The 15,376-nt window shown below is 42.1% G+C and overlaps 1 protein-coding gene across 22 annotated transcripts in view; it reads left to right on the forward strand.

Annotated features, from left to right (window-relative positions):
• The first annotated feature begins 4,585 nt into the window (after nucleotides 1–4,585).
• Camk2d (calcium/calmodulin dependent protein kinase II delta) overlaps nucleotides 4,586–15,376 on the forward strand; it is a 265,931-nt gene continuing 255,140 nt past the window's right edge. For 9 of the 22 annotated variants that reach the window (XM_029475205.1, XM_029475204.1, XM_029475206.1 and 6 more), the window contains exons 1-2: nucleotides 4,633–5,139; nucleotides 6,692–6,786. In XM_029475205.1, the coding sequence (XP_029331065.1) occupies nucleotides 5,075–5,139; nucleotides 6,692–6,786 (160 nt within the window). In that variant the 5' untranslated portion in view covers nucleotides 4,633–5,074. Of the gene's footprint in view, nucleotides 5,140–6,691; nucleotides 6,787–15,376 lie in introns of all 22 variants that reach the window. The other 13 variants (XM_021157632.1, XM_021157635.1, XM_021157634.1 and 10 more) reach the window with 4 other exon arrangements.

The raw sequence follows: 15,376 nt of genomic DNA on the forward strand, positions 1-15,376 counted from the left end.
CATAGGCCCTGGTGGAGAATAGACTGCTGTTTCCTCTGAAAAAGAGATGCAGTATTACATTGAATTCTAATGACTTATTGTGATAACTATAGTGTAGCACTCAAACCTCACTAGAGAAATTTCTTTTTTAAGAGTTAGTGATGAACACTGAAATCAAAACTGTTCAAAGCACAGAGAGTAAATGACCATGGAGTCCTCAGCCATAAATAGGTGAGCCTATGTCATGTATATCACTCTCATTCCTCCCAAGGGCCAAGTGTCATTGAAGAAAGACTAAGAGTGAGAAGCAGTGGATGACTTTAAGGACAGTGGCCTTTGGATACAACAGGACAGTTGCACATATGAATTCACAGCAATTGTGACAGCATGCAGTCACCTGTACAAGCTCAAACCACCAAATCATAGCACAGGGGTCATGCAGTCCCACCCCTAATTGAGGAAATATTGCTAGTTGATAGCTTCTATGAGAGAGAGAGAGAGTTTGTTTTCCATAAGGGTATGTATGATCCATGCTCCAGTGGATGACCACACATTCAATAGTAGACAGGCAACACTAACTGAACTTGATAGGCCTTTAAAAGAGTGAGGACACACAGTTACAGGGTATGGAACGGGAGATGGATCTGAGAAGAACTGGTAAGGGTAAACATGATCAAGATACAATGTGGAAAATTCTTAAAGAATAAAAATACATAAAAAGAAGAAAACAAAACCCAGGAAAATGGATGGAACTTTAAATTCATACAATGTATTGAGGTAACCCAGGCTCAGAAAGACAGACCGAGTGTGTTATCACACTCTTGCTAGCCTGGAAGTATCTGATTAGAGCTTCGGTGATTTTGGAAACATTGGAATGGTGAACATCAAGGTCCTAACTACAAATTATCTTGCTCTATCTTGGCCCTCCATAGCTGTTTATCACCCTCCTCTGTGTGTGACCTAATATCTCTGTGACTATTAGATGACTCTTTGGGAAAGTACAAGCAGACCCTTAGTTTCTGTCAATCAACAGGCTAAGAATGATATCCGAGGCCTAGAGCTGAAGTTCCCTGGCTCTTCAGTTGTCTTCCCACACGATGTTTCCACCAATGTTTTTGGAAAGTGCCTCGATTTACGATTTACTTTGTTCAGTTAACATACAACTTCACAAAACTGTTAACTACATTGGGACCTGGAAATTAAGATAACCAGTGTTCCCGGGCAATGACCACTCATGTTTAGCTCCAGAGTGAACTCTTCTACCCTTGGAGGTCAGTGCTGTGTTTCCTGGAAGGTTTGTCTGAAGAAAAGTCAGAGTTAAGTCTTAGTATACCACGTATGTTAGACTCGTGTCCATTCTGAGTGAGAATACTAAAGTTCTGAAACTCTTAATTCCAAGTTGCAAAACGGGAAAAGAGGAAGAAAATGTTCAGTCAGTGCTACACCCCCTGTCCTCCTATACGTTCCTTTGTTGTAAATCTTTGCTTGTCCTCTTTTGAGTCGGAGTTGAGAAGATTAAGTTTCAACTGTTTCTGTCACCATGGTCCAGTTTGAATAAAATCTGTCTTACCATTTTAAGCAAGTTCCATGAATAATTCTTTTTTTTTTCCCAAAAGATTTATTTATTTGTTATTTATGTGAGTATACTGTAGCTGTCATCAGACACACCAGAAGAAGGCATCGGCTCCCATTACAGATGGTTGTGAGCTACCATGTGGTTGCTGGGAATTGAACTCATGACCTCTGGAAGAGCAGTCAGTGCTCTTAACTGCTGAGCCATCTCTCCAGCCCTTCCTGAATAACTATTAAGAGTCTCCTTTCTTTATTACTCTTTCATTCCTCTTGGTTCACTGCAATAGTCAGATAAGGACATTTGACTAAAGGCAAATACATTTGACACTAAATTCTAGTCACTCTGTTTACAAGTATGCCTTTTAAAAATTTAACTATTTTGCAGGTATCCCTAAAATAATGAAATAGAACTAAAAGAAATATAATTAAGGCTGGAGAGATGGCTCAACCATTAAAGGCTAGTCTCACAACCAAAAATAATCAATCTGATTATTATCTTAAGGAAGCCCTAACTTTAGAAATAATTGTGAATTCTTTAAATAAAAGAAACATTTTAATGAGAATACAATATAGATCAAACAACAGAGCATGTGTAGATTAAACACTATTTGTACAAAGTTCTTGTCTACAAATACTAACTTGATAATGATACATCAAATGCAGTTACTTTTTTATTATACTCAAAATTATTCTAACCATTTACAGTTACCGTTATTTTAAACAACTGAGTTAAATACTGTAACTATGTAGACTTCACTGCATTGGTATTTAAGAAACAATTTTCTTCCTAGTTGTAAAAAATTTATTATGCTCATTTTTAAAATTTTATTTTTGTTTTCACTTTTGGATTTAGGAAAGAATATTAAATTATGCCATTTTAACTGAGAGCCATATATTTAAGCTACATATTAAAAATGTGTAGTTAAGGCCAAATTATATTTTCCTTTCAATTTTTGGCTTGGTTATTAATATTTAAACACTACTATTTCTCCTTTTAACTTTTTAGTTTCATCTTTTCTTTGTCACTACATTTATACCAAGTAATCCTTATATTTTATTGCCAGGATTTAAGATCCAAGCTCATTTCAGTTTTGTTATTAAAAATGTTCAAATTTAACCAGGCATGGTACTTCACACCTTTAGTCACAGGCTGGGGAAGCAGAGGCAGGTGGATCTCTCAGTTTGAGGCTCAACCTCGTTTGCATAGTGATTTCCACGCCATTTAAGAGAGACACACTGAGACCATTCCAATCAAATAAAAATGTTCAAATTTAAGGACATAAAAGACAAGATTTGCTTTTAAAAACAAAAGGAATCAAAGCTATATAAAAACCACAGAGGAACTTCCAATAAGCTTCCAAGGGTGTTCCATAATGACAACTGAACAGCAGAGGCCCCCAAGTAGGAACAATACAATACAAAGTGGGACGTGTGCAGATCCCACGTGCTTGGCAACGTCAAAAATCCGCACTAGGAATCTAGTGCGTGGGCAGAATATCAAATGATGTAAGTAAAATTGAAGGGAAAATTATAGTAAAACAGGCCAGAAAATGACATTTTCATGGGCAAAACAATGCAGACATTGAATGATGACTAAATTCAAAAAGTATTTTCTTGTGTTGAGTGGGAGAGGGCTCTTAGAAGTATGAGTAGTATTTGCAAAATCTATAACAAAAAAAAAGCATTTAAAAATTATATGACCGTCTTAAGTACTTCAGTTCAAAGGCCACTCAGCATTCTTTAGAACAGGCAATAAAAGAACCGGCAAAGTAGTAACTTAATAGCCGCCCAAAAAGCATGTACAGGCTCCCTAACTGAAAGTTATCTATCATCTTCCCACTGTGAAATTTTAAGGGCACGATGTGATTCTGAGCACGAGCACATAAGCAATAGAAATGCAGGATTTTATGGTTTCCTGCTGTAGAACAAAAAGCAACAGTCTGAAGAAAAATTTTTTAAAAGTTCATGATGCGTCTCTATTTTCCGTAGGCCTCTAAATCTGCAATTGTCTCGTTTATTAAAGACTCAGAACTGAAAAGAAGGCCCAGAAATGATCTTAGCCACCACTTACACCTTAACCCATCTTACATGCTAATTTTTTTCTCCATGCTAATTTTTAAGCAACAGTGTCAGATATGCTTAATTGTAGACACGTTCTTGAACTCTTAAATGGTTTTCCAGATAGCTACTAAGGGAGTATACTCCTGTGCCCCTACTTGGCCTGCTCTTTGAGAATGCAGGTAAAGAACTCCTACCCTCCCTCTCCCTTCTCCCTCCGCAACGCGAAACAGGCTAGACACGCTCACGTGACGCTAATGACGTCAGCCCCCTCTGGGTCGCGTGACCCACAGCCAACCTTCCTACCGCCCCACCCCCTCGCCACTGGAGTGGGACATCTCGCGAGAAGCCTTCTTACTATCAGAACTTGCTGAGGTTACAGGGGAGTTACTCTGGAGAGGAAGGAAGGTGTGGCAGAGTGGTGCACTTTTGGCTTTCATTATGTTAGAGTTTATGGCCAAGCAAATGCTTATGGGGATCGCCCTAGTCGGGAAAACAACGGGAGAGAAGGGCGAAGACATGACAGTAAACACTGAAGCGAAACGTGGTGCCCTGACCATCTTTGCCCCTAGCTAAGGGACAGCCGGGCGCAGCAGAGGTGGCCAAGGCTGGCAGCCCCCGGCAGTAGCTGTGAGCCGGGGGACGTTGGACCCGGGTCTGGGAGCAGTAAACGCGAACCGCGCCCAGATGCAAGGGTTGCATCCCTCTCTCGGCTTCCCCGGCCTCGCGGCCATCCCGCCCGGGTAGAGGCATCCCGGGTGTGGGAGCTTCGAGTGGTCTCATCTTTCCGCCCTTCGTGGGTCACTGCGACATCTCAGTCCCGTCCCCTTAAGCGCGCTCCCTGCTGCTCCGCGCATCTCCCTCCGGTCTCCCTAGACGGCTGCGGGAGAGCAGCCCGAAGGGACGCGGCTGGAGTCGCTAGAGGGAGGTGTGGGGCCGCCGAGGAGGGGGCTTCGCTGGGCGGGGAGAGGAGGGAGGAGGCGCCGGGGAGGAGCCGCGGCTGCCAGCTTCGCCCGAGCCGAGCGAGCGCACTCTGTCGTCCCGCGGGTTCCCAGCCTTGCGGACCCGTGGAGAGGAAGGAGCGCGGGCCACCAGCGCCGCTTCTGCCCGCTGGAACGACCGGCTGGGTGTTCACTCGGCCGCTGCCGCCCGCCACTCCGGGCGCCGCGTTGAGCTCTCCGTGCGGCCTCGGTGACCGCCGCAACCCCTCCTGACACCTCTCCCCCGCCCCTTCGGGAGCCCTCGGCCCGGCCACCGCGGCGGGAGGAGGAGAGGAGAAGGGATCGCGGAGCGGGCTGGTCTGGCCACCTCGCCCCGCGCGCCCCGCCCCTGCGCGCACTCCCTCGCCGGCGAGCTACTTTCGGACACGGAAAGTGAGGGCGGCCCCGGGTGACAGCGCGGCGGCGCCAGTCCGGGGAAGCCAGGTCTGTTCGCGTGTCGCCCGTCGCACTGTCCAGACCCCGCCATGGCTTCGACCACCACCTGCACCCGGTTCACCGACGAGTATCAGCTCTTCGAGGAGCTCGGAAAGTAAGCGTCCCTGCCTGGCATCTCCTCCTCCCCACGACCCCTCGTCTCCCTCGTGGGGATAGTGAGCCCGCGGGCGGAGGCGGGGAGACGGACCCTGGCTTGGTGCGGGTGGGGCACACAGGGGAGGAAACCTTTGCCCTACTGTGGCGGGTGCTCCGAATTCCCAGCCCATCTTCTCGGGTCCTCCACCTCTCCACGGGAGACTTAGTGAATTTATGATCTCTGCAGTTGTAGCTGTCATCCTGGGAAGTGTGCGCGCACGCGAGTGCGAATGTGTGTGTGTGTGTGTTCGGAGAGGAAAGGAGATGCATGTAAAATGCAACATTTATCACATTTTTGGTAAATAGATGTCTCTTGCTCAGCCCGCGCTGTATCTGCGATCTGACCCAGGTTCGGATGAGCTAATGAGCGAGCACTCGCTCTCCGAGATGGTGCCATATTTATCGATGCCGAAAGTTCAACTTGGCTTTGTGGAGAGTCTGGTTCGGCATCCAAGTAGTTTGTTCCGTCCAGGAAAAGGGCCACCCAACAGAACCCACGTCCCTGCCATGTATCCGCTATCCTTCTTTGCACTAAGAGGAGTCGCTCACCATCATTCTAGGATTTAGGTGTACATCGTCTCTGAGAGGATTTATTTATCCAGGCAGAGGAAAGCCCTAGAGCCTGAGAGAGCGCTTCCCCAGGGTAGCCTAGCTCATGTAAAATGACCTCCTCCACTGAAGTGGCAGAACTTCCTTGAGATGTTAAGGAGGGACAGGGTACCCACTGAAGATCTGCACAGGGGCAACTAGAGACTCAGTCGGGAGGGAGTGTTGGTTTACCGAGCATCAAACCCCAAACCTATCGCTAATTTCCACTATCAGGGAAGAGATGCATTTGTGTGTGTGTGTGTGTGCTGTAGGTTTCCTTACAGTTGCATAAAAGGAAGTGTGAGCACTTTTAAATAAAATGAAAATGATATCTTTATAGATGATCTGCTGTTGAAACATGGAGACGTGTCGGAAGAGCAGCTTAATTTAAATCTCTCCCCTCCCCCCAAGCCCAAACCAGGCAGAGAGAAATCACCTTACCCCAGAACCTGTTAAAGCCTACCAGTGAGCTCGAGATTTATGTTTTAATGAAAACAATCGCCATATTTACTTACTTGGAACCACGTTAATTATGTTTCCTACCGAAATAAACAGTTTTTTTTTTCTTCTATTCCCCAGCTCGGTCCTTTTGCAGGGTTTGCTATGACCATTTGCTGTTTTGTGAGTGTGAATTACAAATTGTTTTCAAATTTCATGTGCAAACAAGAGTGGTCATAATTGGCATTACCTTCTATTTTGTTGATTAATAATCTGCGTGTTTCCAATCAATTAGAAATGACTTGTATTCCACAACATTAAAAAAGATCTGGGCTGGCAGGAAAGGATTGTGTATTTTCTAGATAATGCTTTTATCATGTTGCTATTTGACAGACCACTAAAGGTTCATGAAACCGCTCAGATTTGTGAGTTTGCGAGTGCATACTAGATCTGATTATACTGACTTGCTAATTATTGGTTTCCAGGGGGGCATTCTCAGTGGTGAGAAGATGTATGAAAATTCCTACTGGACAAGAGTATGCTGCCAAAATTATCAACACCAAAAAGCTTTCTGCTAGGGGTGGGTATTTTATACCACATTTATTTATATATGTTAATGTTGTATTTGTTGTGTGAATGGTTGGTGTCTTCTAAGTAATTATAGCATGTAGTTATAATTGAATTTTAGACTTAGGTATCATATTACATATTACCATTTTTCCTTGCCAGAAGCCTCTTGGTTTGTTTCCTTTGAAAAGTAGGTGAAAAATATAATTGTTATCAACGAGTTATTAAAATGCTGTCTCCTAAGCAAAGGTATAAATAAATATGTTGCAAAGCAAATAAATGTCATGAGGGGCCTTGCTGAAGTCTGTTCAGAAGGATCTTGGAATGGAAAAAATGCAAGTCTCATAACTGTCATAATTCCCCTTTCACTTCTGAGACAAAAAAAAAATGGGTCATGGTTCAGTTGAATGTATGTTACAGTTGTAGTTACAGCTGAACTTAATACGGTGAGGTATATTTAACTTCAGTGGTTTGGGGAAGTAGGAAGAGATTTTTACCGTAATCTAGGAAGTTAGCTTGGCTTTGATATGTGTAGGCTAGGCCTTTTCTGGGTCTTCTGCATGAAGCTTTCCACCAGATCATGCAATATATTTTACACCTTTAGCTTATAGCCACAAAGTTACTTCATCCTGAGAGCTCTTGACATAAGTTAAAACAAAAACAAAAACAAAAACAACTGGGAGCAATGTGCCCACATGATGATGATGATGATGGTGATGACGGTGATGATGATGATGATGATTAGAATCAAACAAAAGTACATATACTGAAATGCTGGAGTTACAGTGACTAAGGTGCCTACGTATTTCCAAGGGAATTTATGGTGTGATGAAATTAAGCTGGAATCAAAAGGAACAGAATCCCATAATGCAGACCCATCTCAGTGACCTGGTTTATTTTAAGTAATGAGAGGAAATTCCATTAGACTTAGTTTTCCTCACTGAATATATCTTTTAAGACATGCCACTTAAGGATGTCTGGGTATCGTTGCCTTTGTCCTCGGCTCTGACAAATGGATTTTCAGCTTCTTCTTTTAAGAGATACTTTAGGTTTCAGTTTATTTATTCACTTGGATGGAATTCCGTGATACTTCCCTTCATCTGATTTGCTGTTGTTCTGAGAAAGAATGCAAACTGACCAGGAACACCATGGTGTCCTGGTGTGAAAACTAATGAGGGACATGCCATGCTAATTACATCTCCCTTTCGAGCCTCCACTCTATTGGAAGTTTTTATGTTTCTAGAATCATGAGGGATGCAGAAGTATAAGTGCCTATTTAAGGGAAAGAAGAAGAAGACTGAAAACCTTGAGTCGTTTTTGTTTTTTTTTTTTCTAGTGATTATGTTATTTCTTCCAGTGTGATATGTCCTTTGGCAATGGTGGGCTATCATTTTTTGGGGGGTGGGGGAGGTATTACCACACCTCTTCCAAGTCCTTTAATAGCTTTAGGTTTCTTCTCAGAACAAATGGATTGGGAATTTCACTTTTTCTTAGTGAGAGTCATCGCTTTTTATCCATTTTGTCTCATATGCCCCATATCAGCCTGGTGGTATTGCTGTCAACCCTCACCCCTTTCTCCTCCATGGGAGATGAGTGTCCCAGCCTGATCGGCCTCCAGCACTTTCTTCTCTGAATGATTCCTCCAGTGTCACTCAGCTGCTCATGCCCAGCCTCTACAAATCACCTTCCTGTCTCAGAAGACACTCTTGTTATCTTCCTGTGCAATTTTTTGATTATTTATGTTTTATTTATTATTTTTAGGTGTGTGCGTGTGCGTGTGTGTGTGTGTGTGTGTGTGTGTGTGTGTGAGCCCTCAGGTCTGGGTAGTGGGAACTGAACTCCTTCAGCCTGCAAGAACAAGGATATCCCTCATTTGTTGAGCTATTTCTCCAGCCTCTTTCTTTGCTCTATATTCCCCAGAAAGAACGCCATCTATCCTGGAGCTGGAGTGATAATGCTCTGGCTTTCAGTCCTGATTCCTGTACCCGTTAGCTAGGTGATCTTAGGCAATCTACTCATTTTAATCTGAACCTCAGTCTTTTCATCTGTAAAATGGGGTGTGGTAGAATCCTTCTTTATAGGGGTTTGATTGATCTGTTCGGCTTAGTGTGTAGTGTAGAGAAGTGCCTCCCACTAAGTGTGCTCGTAGTGAATATCAGCTTCCATATTAGATGATGGGAATGTGGTGATGATCAAATCCCATTACTTTATATAAAAGGCCTTAGTTCACATGAAAGCATGTGCAAATTGTGGCTTTAGTGACAGTTCTGATGTGGCCCAATTCAAACAGCGGTTTAGACACTAGGTGTATAAATTGATCCAATCATGTACTTTCCTAAGATCTCAGATTCTTTGTCAATAAAATGGTAAAACTTAGGAGTCTCATGGGGTGTCTTGCCAGTCTTACTTATTACAAATTTACTTATTACAATTGTATGTAAAGAATATAGTATTTCCTACCAAATGCTCAGTAGCACTATTTTGTATTGACACACAATTAGAGATGGTTATAGGTTAGTGTTATTTTGTAGGGAAAGTATTTGTTTCCATTGTGCTCATATTGAGTTACAAATGATCTGAAGGAAAATCCTGTGCTTTCTCCTTTGATAGAACATTCAAGTAGACAGCACTGGGAACACGGAAGGGCTTCAAGACAGAGGGACAAGGATGCAATGTGCTTCTGACAGTATTTGTAACGTAGTTACGCACTTGGTTTCTTGCTGAGACCAAGCACATTCTGAAACTTATGAAGTATTTTTAGAGACTGTATTTTAAAATACAAATTTTGGAAGCTGGAAAGATGGTGTAGCTGTGAAGAGCACTTTCTGCTCTTGCAGAGGGCCCAGGGTGTGGTTCCCAGCGCCCACATGGCTAAGAACTGTTCATAACTCTTGTTCCAGAAGCCCTGAGGCCCTATTCTGACCTTGATGAGTACCGCATGCATGCAGTGAAACTTGCAGGCAGAAAAATCATATTCACACATGAAATAAAAATGGATAAATACTAAAAAATATATAATCTAAATTTTCTTTTAATAACACTTCTTTTATAGTAGTCTAGTTTAAAGGTTTTTGCAGGAACATTTTAATTTTTGTATTTTTTAAAATTTAATTTAATTTTTAAATTATTTACTTTACATCCCGCTCACTGGCCCCCACCCCTAGGTCACCTGTCACCCCTTCCACAACCCTTTCCCCTTCCCTCCTCTCCCTCCCCTTCTCCTCTAAGCAGATGGGTGCCTCCCTAGGTATCCCCCATCCTAGCACTTTAAGTGGGGCGGGGCGGTGGACGGTGGACTAGGTGCTTCCTCTCCCACTGAGGCCAAACAAGGCAGCCCAGCTAGAAGAACATATCCCATGTCCAGGCAACAGCTTTTGAGACAGCCCTCATGTAGGAACATTTTTGTAGTGAGAAACATTCAAAGACCAAGATAGAGTTCAGTGCAATATAGTATTAATAACCCCCCTCCTCCCAGTGATTTTTCAGAGCTCCAACAGACACTTTGGTGGAATAGACAATTTTTGTGCAATATTTTTGTTTATATTATTTGACATAACATGCCTTAATAAATCTAATCCTTAAGGCTGTGCATTTTAAAGACAAGGAAATTTCTACTACTCCCCTTTGTGCTGGGAATTTAACCTAGGGCCTCCTCACACACGCTAGGCAAAGACACTACCATTTATCTGTGTTATCTGCCCTCAACTAATGTTCTTTAGCTGTAACAGACGGAAAGAGAAAGTGCCATTTGTCAATCAATCCAAGGCCATGGTGGGAACTGCCAAGCATTTGGCTGGATTCCTGCACACATCTGAGCATCCTCTCTGCTGTCACCCAGACTGTTTACTGTGCCTAGACTGTAACGGGCTCTCAGCAGACAGCATTGGCTGCCTTCGCTGTCACTGTTAGGCACACACACCATATTTGGGAGACTCAGAGTCTGTTGAAGAATTTTGCTGTGTCTTCATCTGCATATGCCCATAGAACATTCTGTATTAGTGTTGGTAAGCCTGTACGTTAGTAGGCTCAGGATATCTTATTTGGCCTCTTGTTATTTTTTTTTTTAAATATCCTAAGGGTGGCCAACATTTGATATTGTGTATGTAATTACGAGTTCTGAAAAGCTGTTTTAATTAGGCATGCTTAGTAAGGAGAGAGGACGACGGTGGAACATGTCTCATATGCTCACCTTTGGTATAGATATTCTGTTGTTTTGATCCAAACCATTAGGTTAGTTAGTACCCATCAAATGCTTACTTGTTCTAACCTCAGTCTATGTTTTGTCTATATTGTGGGCATGGTTAGAGCTGTTAGCTGTTACTAGGTGATGTGAAGACAACAGTAAGCTGATGGCCTTCAGAAACAGTTCATGTGGTAGATGGTGCATTTTAAAACTTCTCGGTAGGAGTGATGACTTCTTGATATTCATTTTACATTTGTGTGTCCTCATCCTTAGAAAGTCTTTACTGCTACACCGCCAAGCATGCCGTAGTTACTGTTTTCACAAAAGAAAAATTCATTATAAGCTTGACATAAACATGCGACATGAGTCTCTGTTTACATTGATTTCATTGCTAAATTTAGCAAGCTATATTTCTGTAATGTAGTAAATCATTTTAATTTTATTATGCTAATTCTATTAATTCCTAATTTCATAATGTTAGTAGAACACGAAGCAGGACCTTAGGAGACTACTTGTCCATGCATATAAATTCAATGTTGTAAGTATATTCCAAGTAATATTTTTTTTTTGTTTAAGAAAGATGTCAAAACTGAGACTTGCTAATTTTGTTTTTGACATCAAGCAGTTAAGAAATTATCTGAGCCTCTCAACTTTATGCCTACTTTCTTGACTTGGAATTAAAATTGAGATTAGATGGAGGGAATGAAGATCCAATTCTACTTTGCTGATTTGGCTGTTTGCAACCAATTGAACATCAGTAACACCAAAATGGCAAAAAAAGAGAACATTTTCAGAAAAAATTGCGAGTTGCTTTTGTTCTCTATGTAAGCCTGAACACAGGATGTAATATTTAGATCACTTTGTATCTTGTTTCTGCATTATGCGTATCTGATGAAGAGGTCCCCACGTGTACTTGGAATTAGAGATGGTTTTTAGCCACCACGTGGGTGCTGGGGACAGAACCAGGTCCTCTGCTAGAGGAACTGGTGATCTTCATTGCTGAGCTTTCTCTCCAGCCCCATATTCTTTTCTTTTCTATTATTTTTTTCATATGATATGTTCTGATCACACTTTCCATTCTTAACTCCTACCAGATCCTCCCCACCTCCTCATCCCTAAAATTCCCACCTTTACCTTTCTTCAGAAAACAAACAGGCAAATAATCTAGAAACATAAAGAAGCCAGAATAAGATAAGAAACACCACACACACACACACACACCCCTCTCAAACAAAAACTTGTAAAAACAACAAATCAGAAGCCATGATATACAAGCAAAAACTAGAAAGACAACAACAACAAAAAAGCCTAAATAAAGAAATCTGAGAACAAAACTATTCAAACACCATAGGGTTTGCTCTGTGTTAGCCATCTAACCCTGGGCATGGGGCCTACCTTTAACACTGGTTAATATACCCAGTGAAACTCCACTGGACAAAACTAATCTTTCCCTTTCAAGCAAATGTCAATTGGTTAGGGGTGGGAGCTCATGTCCCCAACCCCCTCTCAGTGCTAAGACTCCATCTGGCTTGAACTGGCGCAGGCCCTGTGCATGTATCTAATCTCTGAGTTTACATGTGTGTTACTCCTGTCCTGTCCTGTCTGGACACCACTTTCTACAGCCATCCACGTATTCTTATGTAGGCCTTACCAGTGGACATTTATTTTCTTCAGCAAATGAATTAGGTTATTGCTGATAGTCAAACTACTCTAAAAGAAGAAAATATTTCAATCTGCATCCGGGAGATAATCAGAACATTTTCTGCTTTCCAACAATAAAACAGACTTAATAAACAGTATGATGTCAGGTACCCCTCTGTGATATTAAATATTTTTATATTAGCAGCATGCACAGGGCCTGTACCGATTCAAGCCAGATGGAGTCTCAGCACTGAGAGGGGGATGAGGACATGGGCTCCCACCCTCAACCAAGAAGCTACCTACAATTGACATCTGCTTGAAAGGGAAAGATCAGTTTTCTACAGTGGAGTTTCACTGGGTCTATGAACCACCGTCTCCAGTGTCTCTGTCTCCCTGACTGTGAGAGACTGCCCACCCACAAAAAGACCTTTGTTTATACATTTAGGTGAACACTTTTCATTTTCATTGATGTTAAATAAAATCAATATGAAAATTTAATAATAAATCTTTTTAAAGTTATCTTTAAAATTATATGTGTGTATGTGTGTGTGTGAGAGAGAGATAGTTCATTCAGGAACAGGCAGCTGCATGTGTAAATCAGAAGAAAACATTGAAGAATAGCCTCTCTCCTTTCAATATGTGGTTCCCGAGTGTTGAACTCAGGTCATCGGGAAGTTGGGTGGCAAGAGCCTTTCCCTGCTAAACCGTTTCTTCATCTTGTAAATAATCTTTTATGAATAATCTTTTTATGTTGGTCATAATGTATTTTAGTAATAATATACTAAGGTTTTCTTTTTTTTTTTTTTTTTTTTTTTGGTTTTTCGAGACAGGGTTTCTCTGTATAGCCCTGGCTGTCCTGGAACTCACTCTGTAGACCAGGCAGGCCTCGAACTCAGAAATCCGCCTGCCTCTGCCTCCCGAGTGCTGGGATTAAAGGCGTGCGCCACCACGCCCGGCTACTAAGGTTTTCTTGACATCTTATCCTTAAAACTTTCGCCAGGAGCCATTCCAGATGGCCATTGATGCTGGAATACAGGTTTTCAGCAGGTTCCTTCACCTCCATTTTATTAGGGAATAGTATATTTCACAATGTTTTTTATATGTCACTGGCAATTAATTCATAGGGATCTGGGTCAAACAGTTTGTTGTAGCACATCTAGTGAAATGCCCTGAGCTACACTGAATGGAGTATTTGATGGCATTTAATTCTTACCACCTATCTTGTCTATTGACAACTTATAGTTCACTTTCTTTTATAAGTTATTAAACATGTGCACATATGGGTAACTTAAGTCAGTATTCAATACTTTTGAATGTGATTACAGCTGTCAGAGAACAAGGAAACTAAAGATGACACACATAGACATCATGGACGACAGGGTACACTACAGTTCACACGAATGTCGTCATGAGTCGTTAAAAGGCAACAAGATGATTTCTGCCCGGGGAGATCAAGGAAAACGGTTTCTCTTAGTGGAGGTTTAAAGAGGTTGAAAGTCACAAGTCCCCACCCCTACACCTGACTCTGCAATTTGAGGAAATGGAGAAAATATTTGATTAGAAAGAAAATGACATTGTGTTGCTGCGGTAGAGTTATTGCAATTATCCATGCATATACACTGACTGTTTTTTTTTTTAATACTATTTGGTTTTATTTTATTTTATTTGTTGCATTTTCAGGGATTTTGAGACAGAATTTCACTCTATAGCTCCTGCTAACTTGGAAGCTCAGGGCAGCTTCAAACTTGGGCTGTCCTTTTAATTTCCTCAGGGAGGAGAAAATACATATGCCACACCCAGCTATTTTGTTTATTTTATTGTGCTGCTGGGCCTTGAACCCAGGACCCTGAACACTCTAGCCTAGAAAAACTCTACCCTGGGGCTATATGCAGTTCATTCAGCCCTTTGAGATGAAAGGCCTTTAAGTAAAGCAGGGCAGGTTTTAGCTGGCAGAACTGCTGGGATCCCAGGTAGGATGTGTTCTCTGATGGTAAAGTGATCAGCAGAGGTTGCATGGAGTTGCAGCTTTTCTGATACTTTGTTACTCTCCCAATCAACAATGCGGTCTCCAGTAAGGATTTAGAAACCTGAAATGCTGTTAGCATCATTTAAAGAGCGCCTTGTCGGTGAGACAAGTGCAAGTCACCCCTGCTAGGTTTCATTTGTGTCCATACTGCACCTCCTCCTAAGTTGCATACCTCTAGTAAGGTGGGGATGGGGGTGGGGGAGACTGTAGCTCATGCAGGAAGCCCAAGGATAAGCCAGACTTGATAGTTCAGGCCCGTAATCCCAGAAATTGAGAGGTGGGGGCAGAAAGATCTGAAGTTCAAGGCCATCCTTGTCTGTATGAGTTAAGAGGTCAGCTTGGGGTACGTGAGTGAGAAAGAAAGGAAGAAAGGAAAAAAGGAAGGAAGGAAGGAAGGAAGGAAGGAAAGTGGTAGAGTGAGTATTTCAAACCAGTTTCTCTTACTCTGAACTCTGACTCCATTTTTTTACCCCACGGGCTGCCGGTACCCAGAACTCTTCTGTATTTGCTTGTATGAACGTGGCTCCATACCCCTTTTTACATTTCCATGGCCTCCAGGGTCTTGAGTGGTACATTTCAGAAAATAAATTTAGAATTCCAGCTTGTGAGGAAAGATAGCATTTTAATTGCCATGGTAACATAAGATCAAGTCGAAGTTTCAGGCGGCTCTGTGCAACTTTCTAGAAGGAAAAATCCTAGAGTGGGAAATGTTATCAAAATGCTTGGAAAGTGACTGTGCAAGAGTGTGTGAGA

Source organism: Mus caroli, chromosome 3 (genome assembly GCF_900094665.2).
Source record: "Mus caroli chromosome 3, CAROLI_EIJ_v1.1, whole genome shotgun sequence".
NCBI lineage: Eukaryota > Metazoa > Chordata > Mammalia > Rodentia > Muridae > Mus > Mus caroli.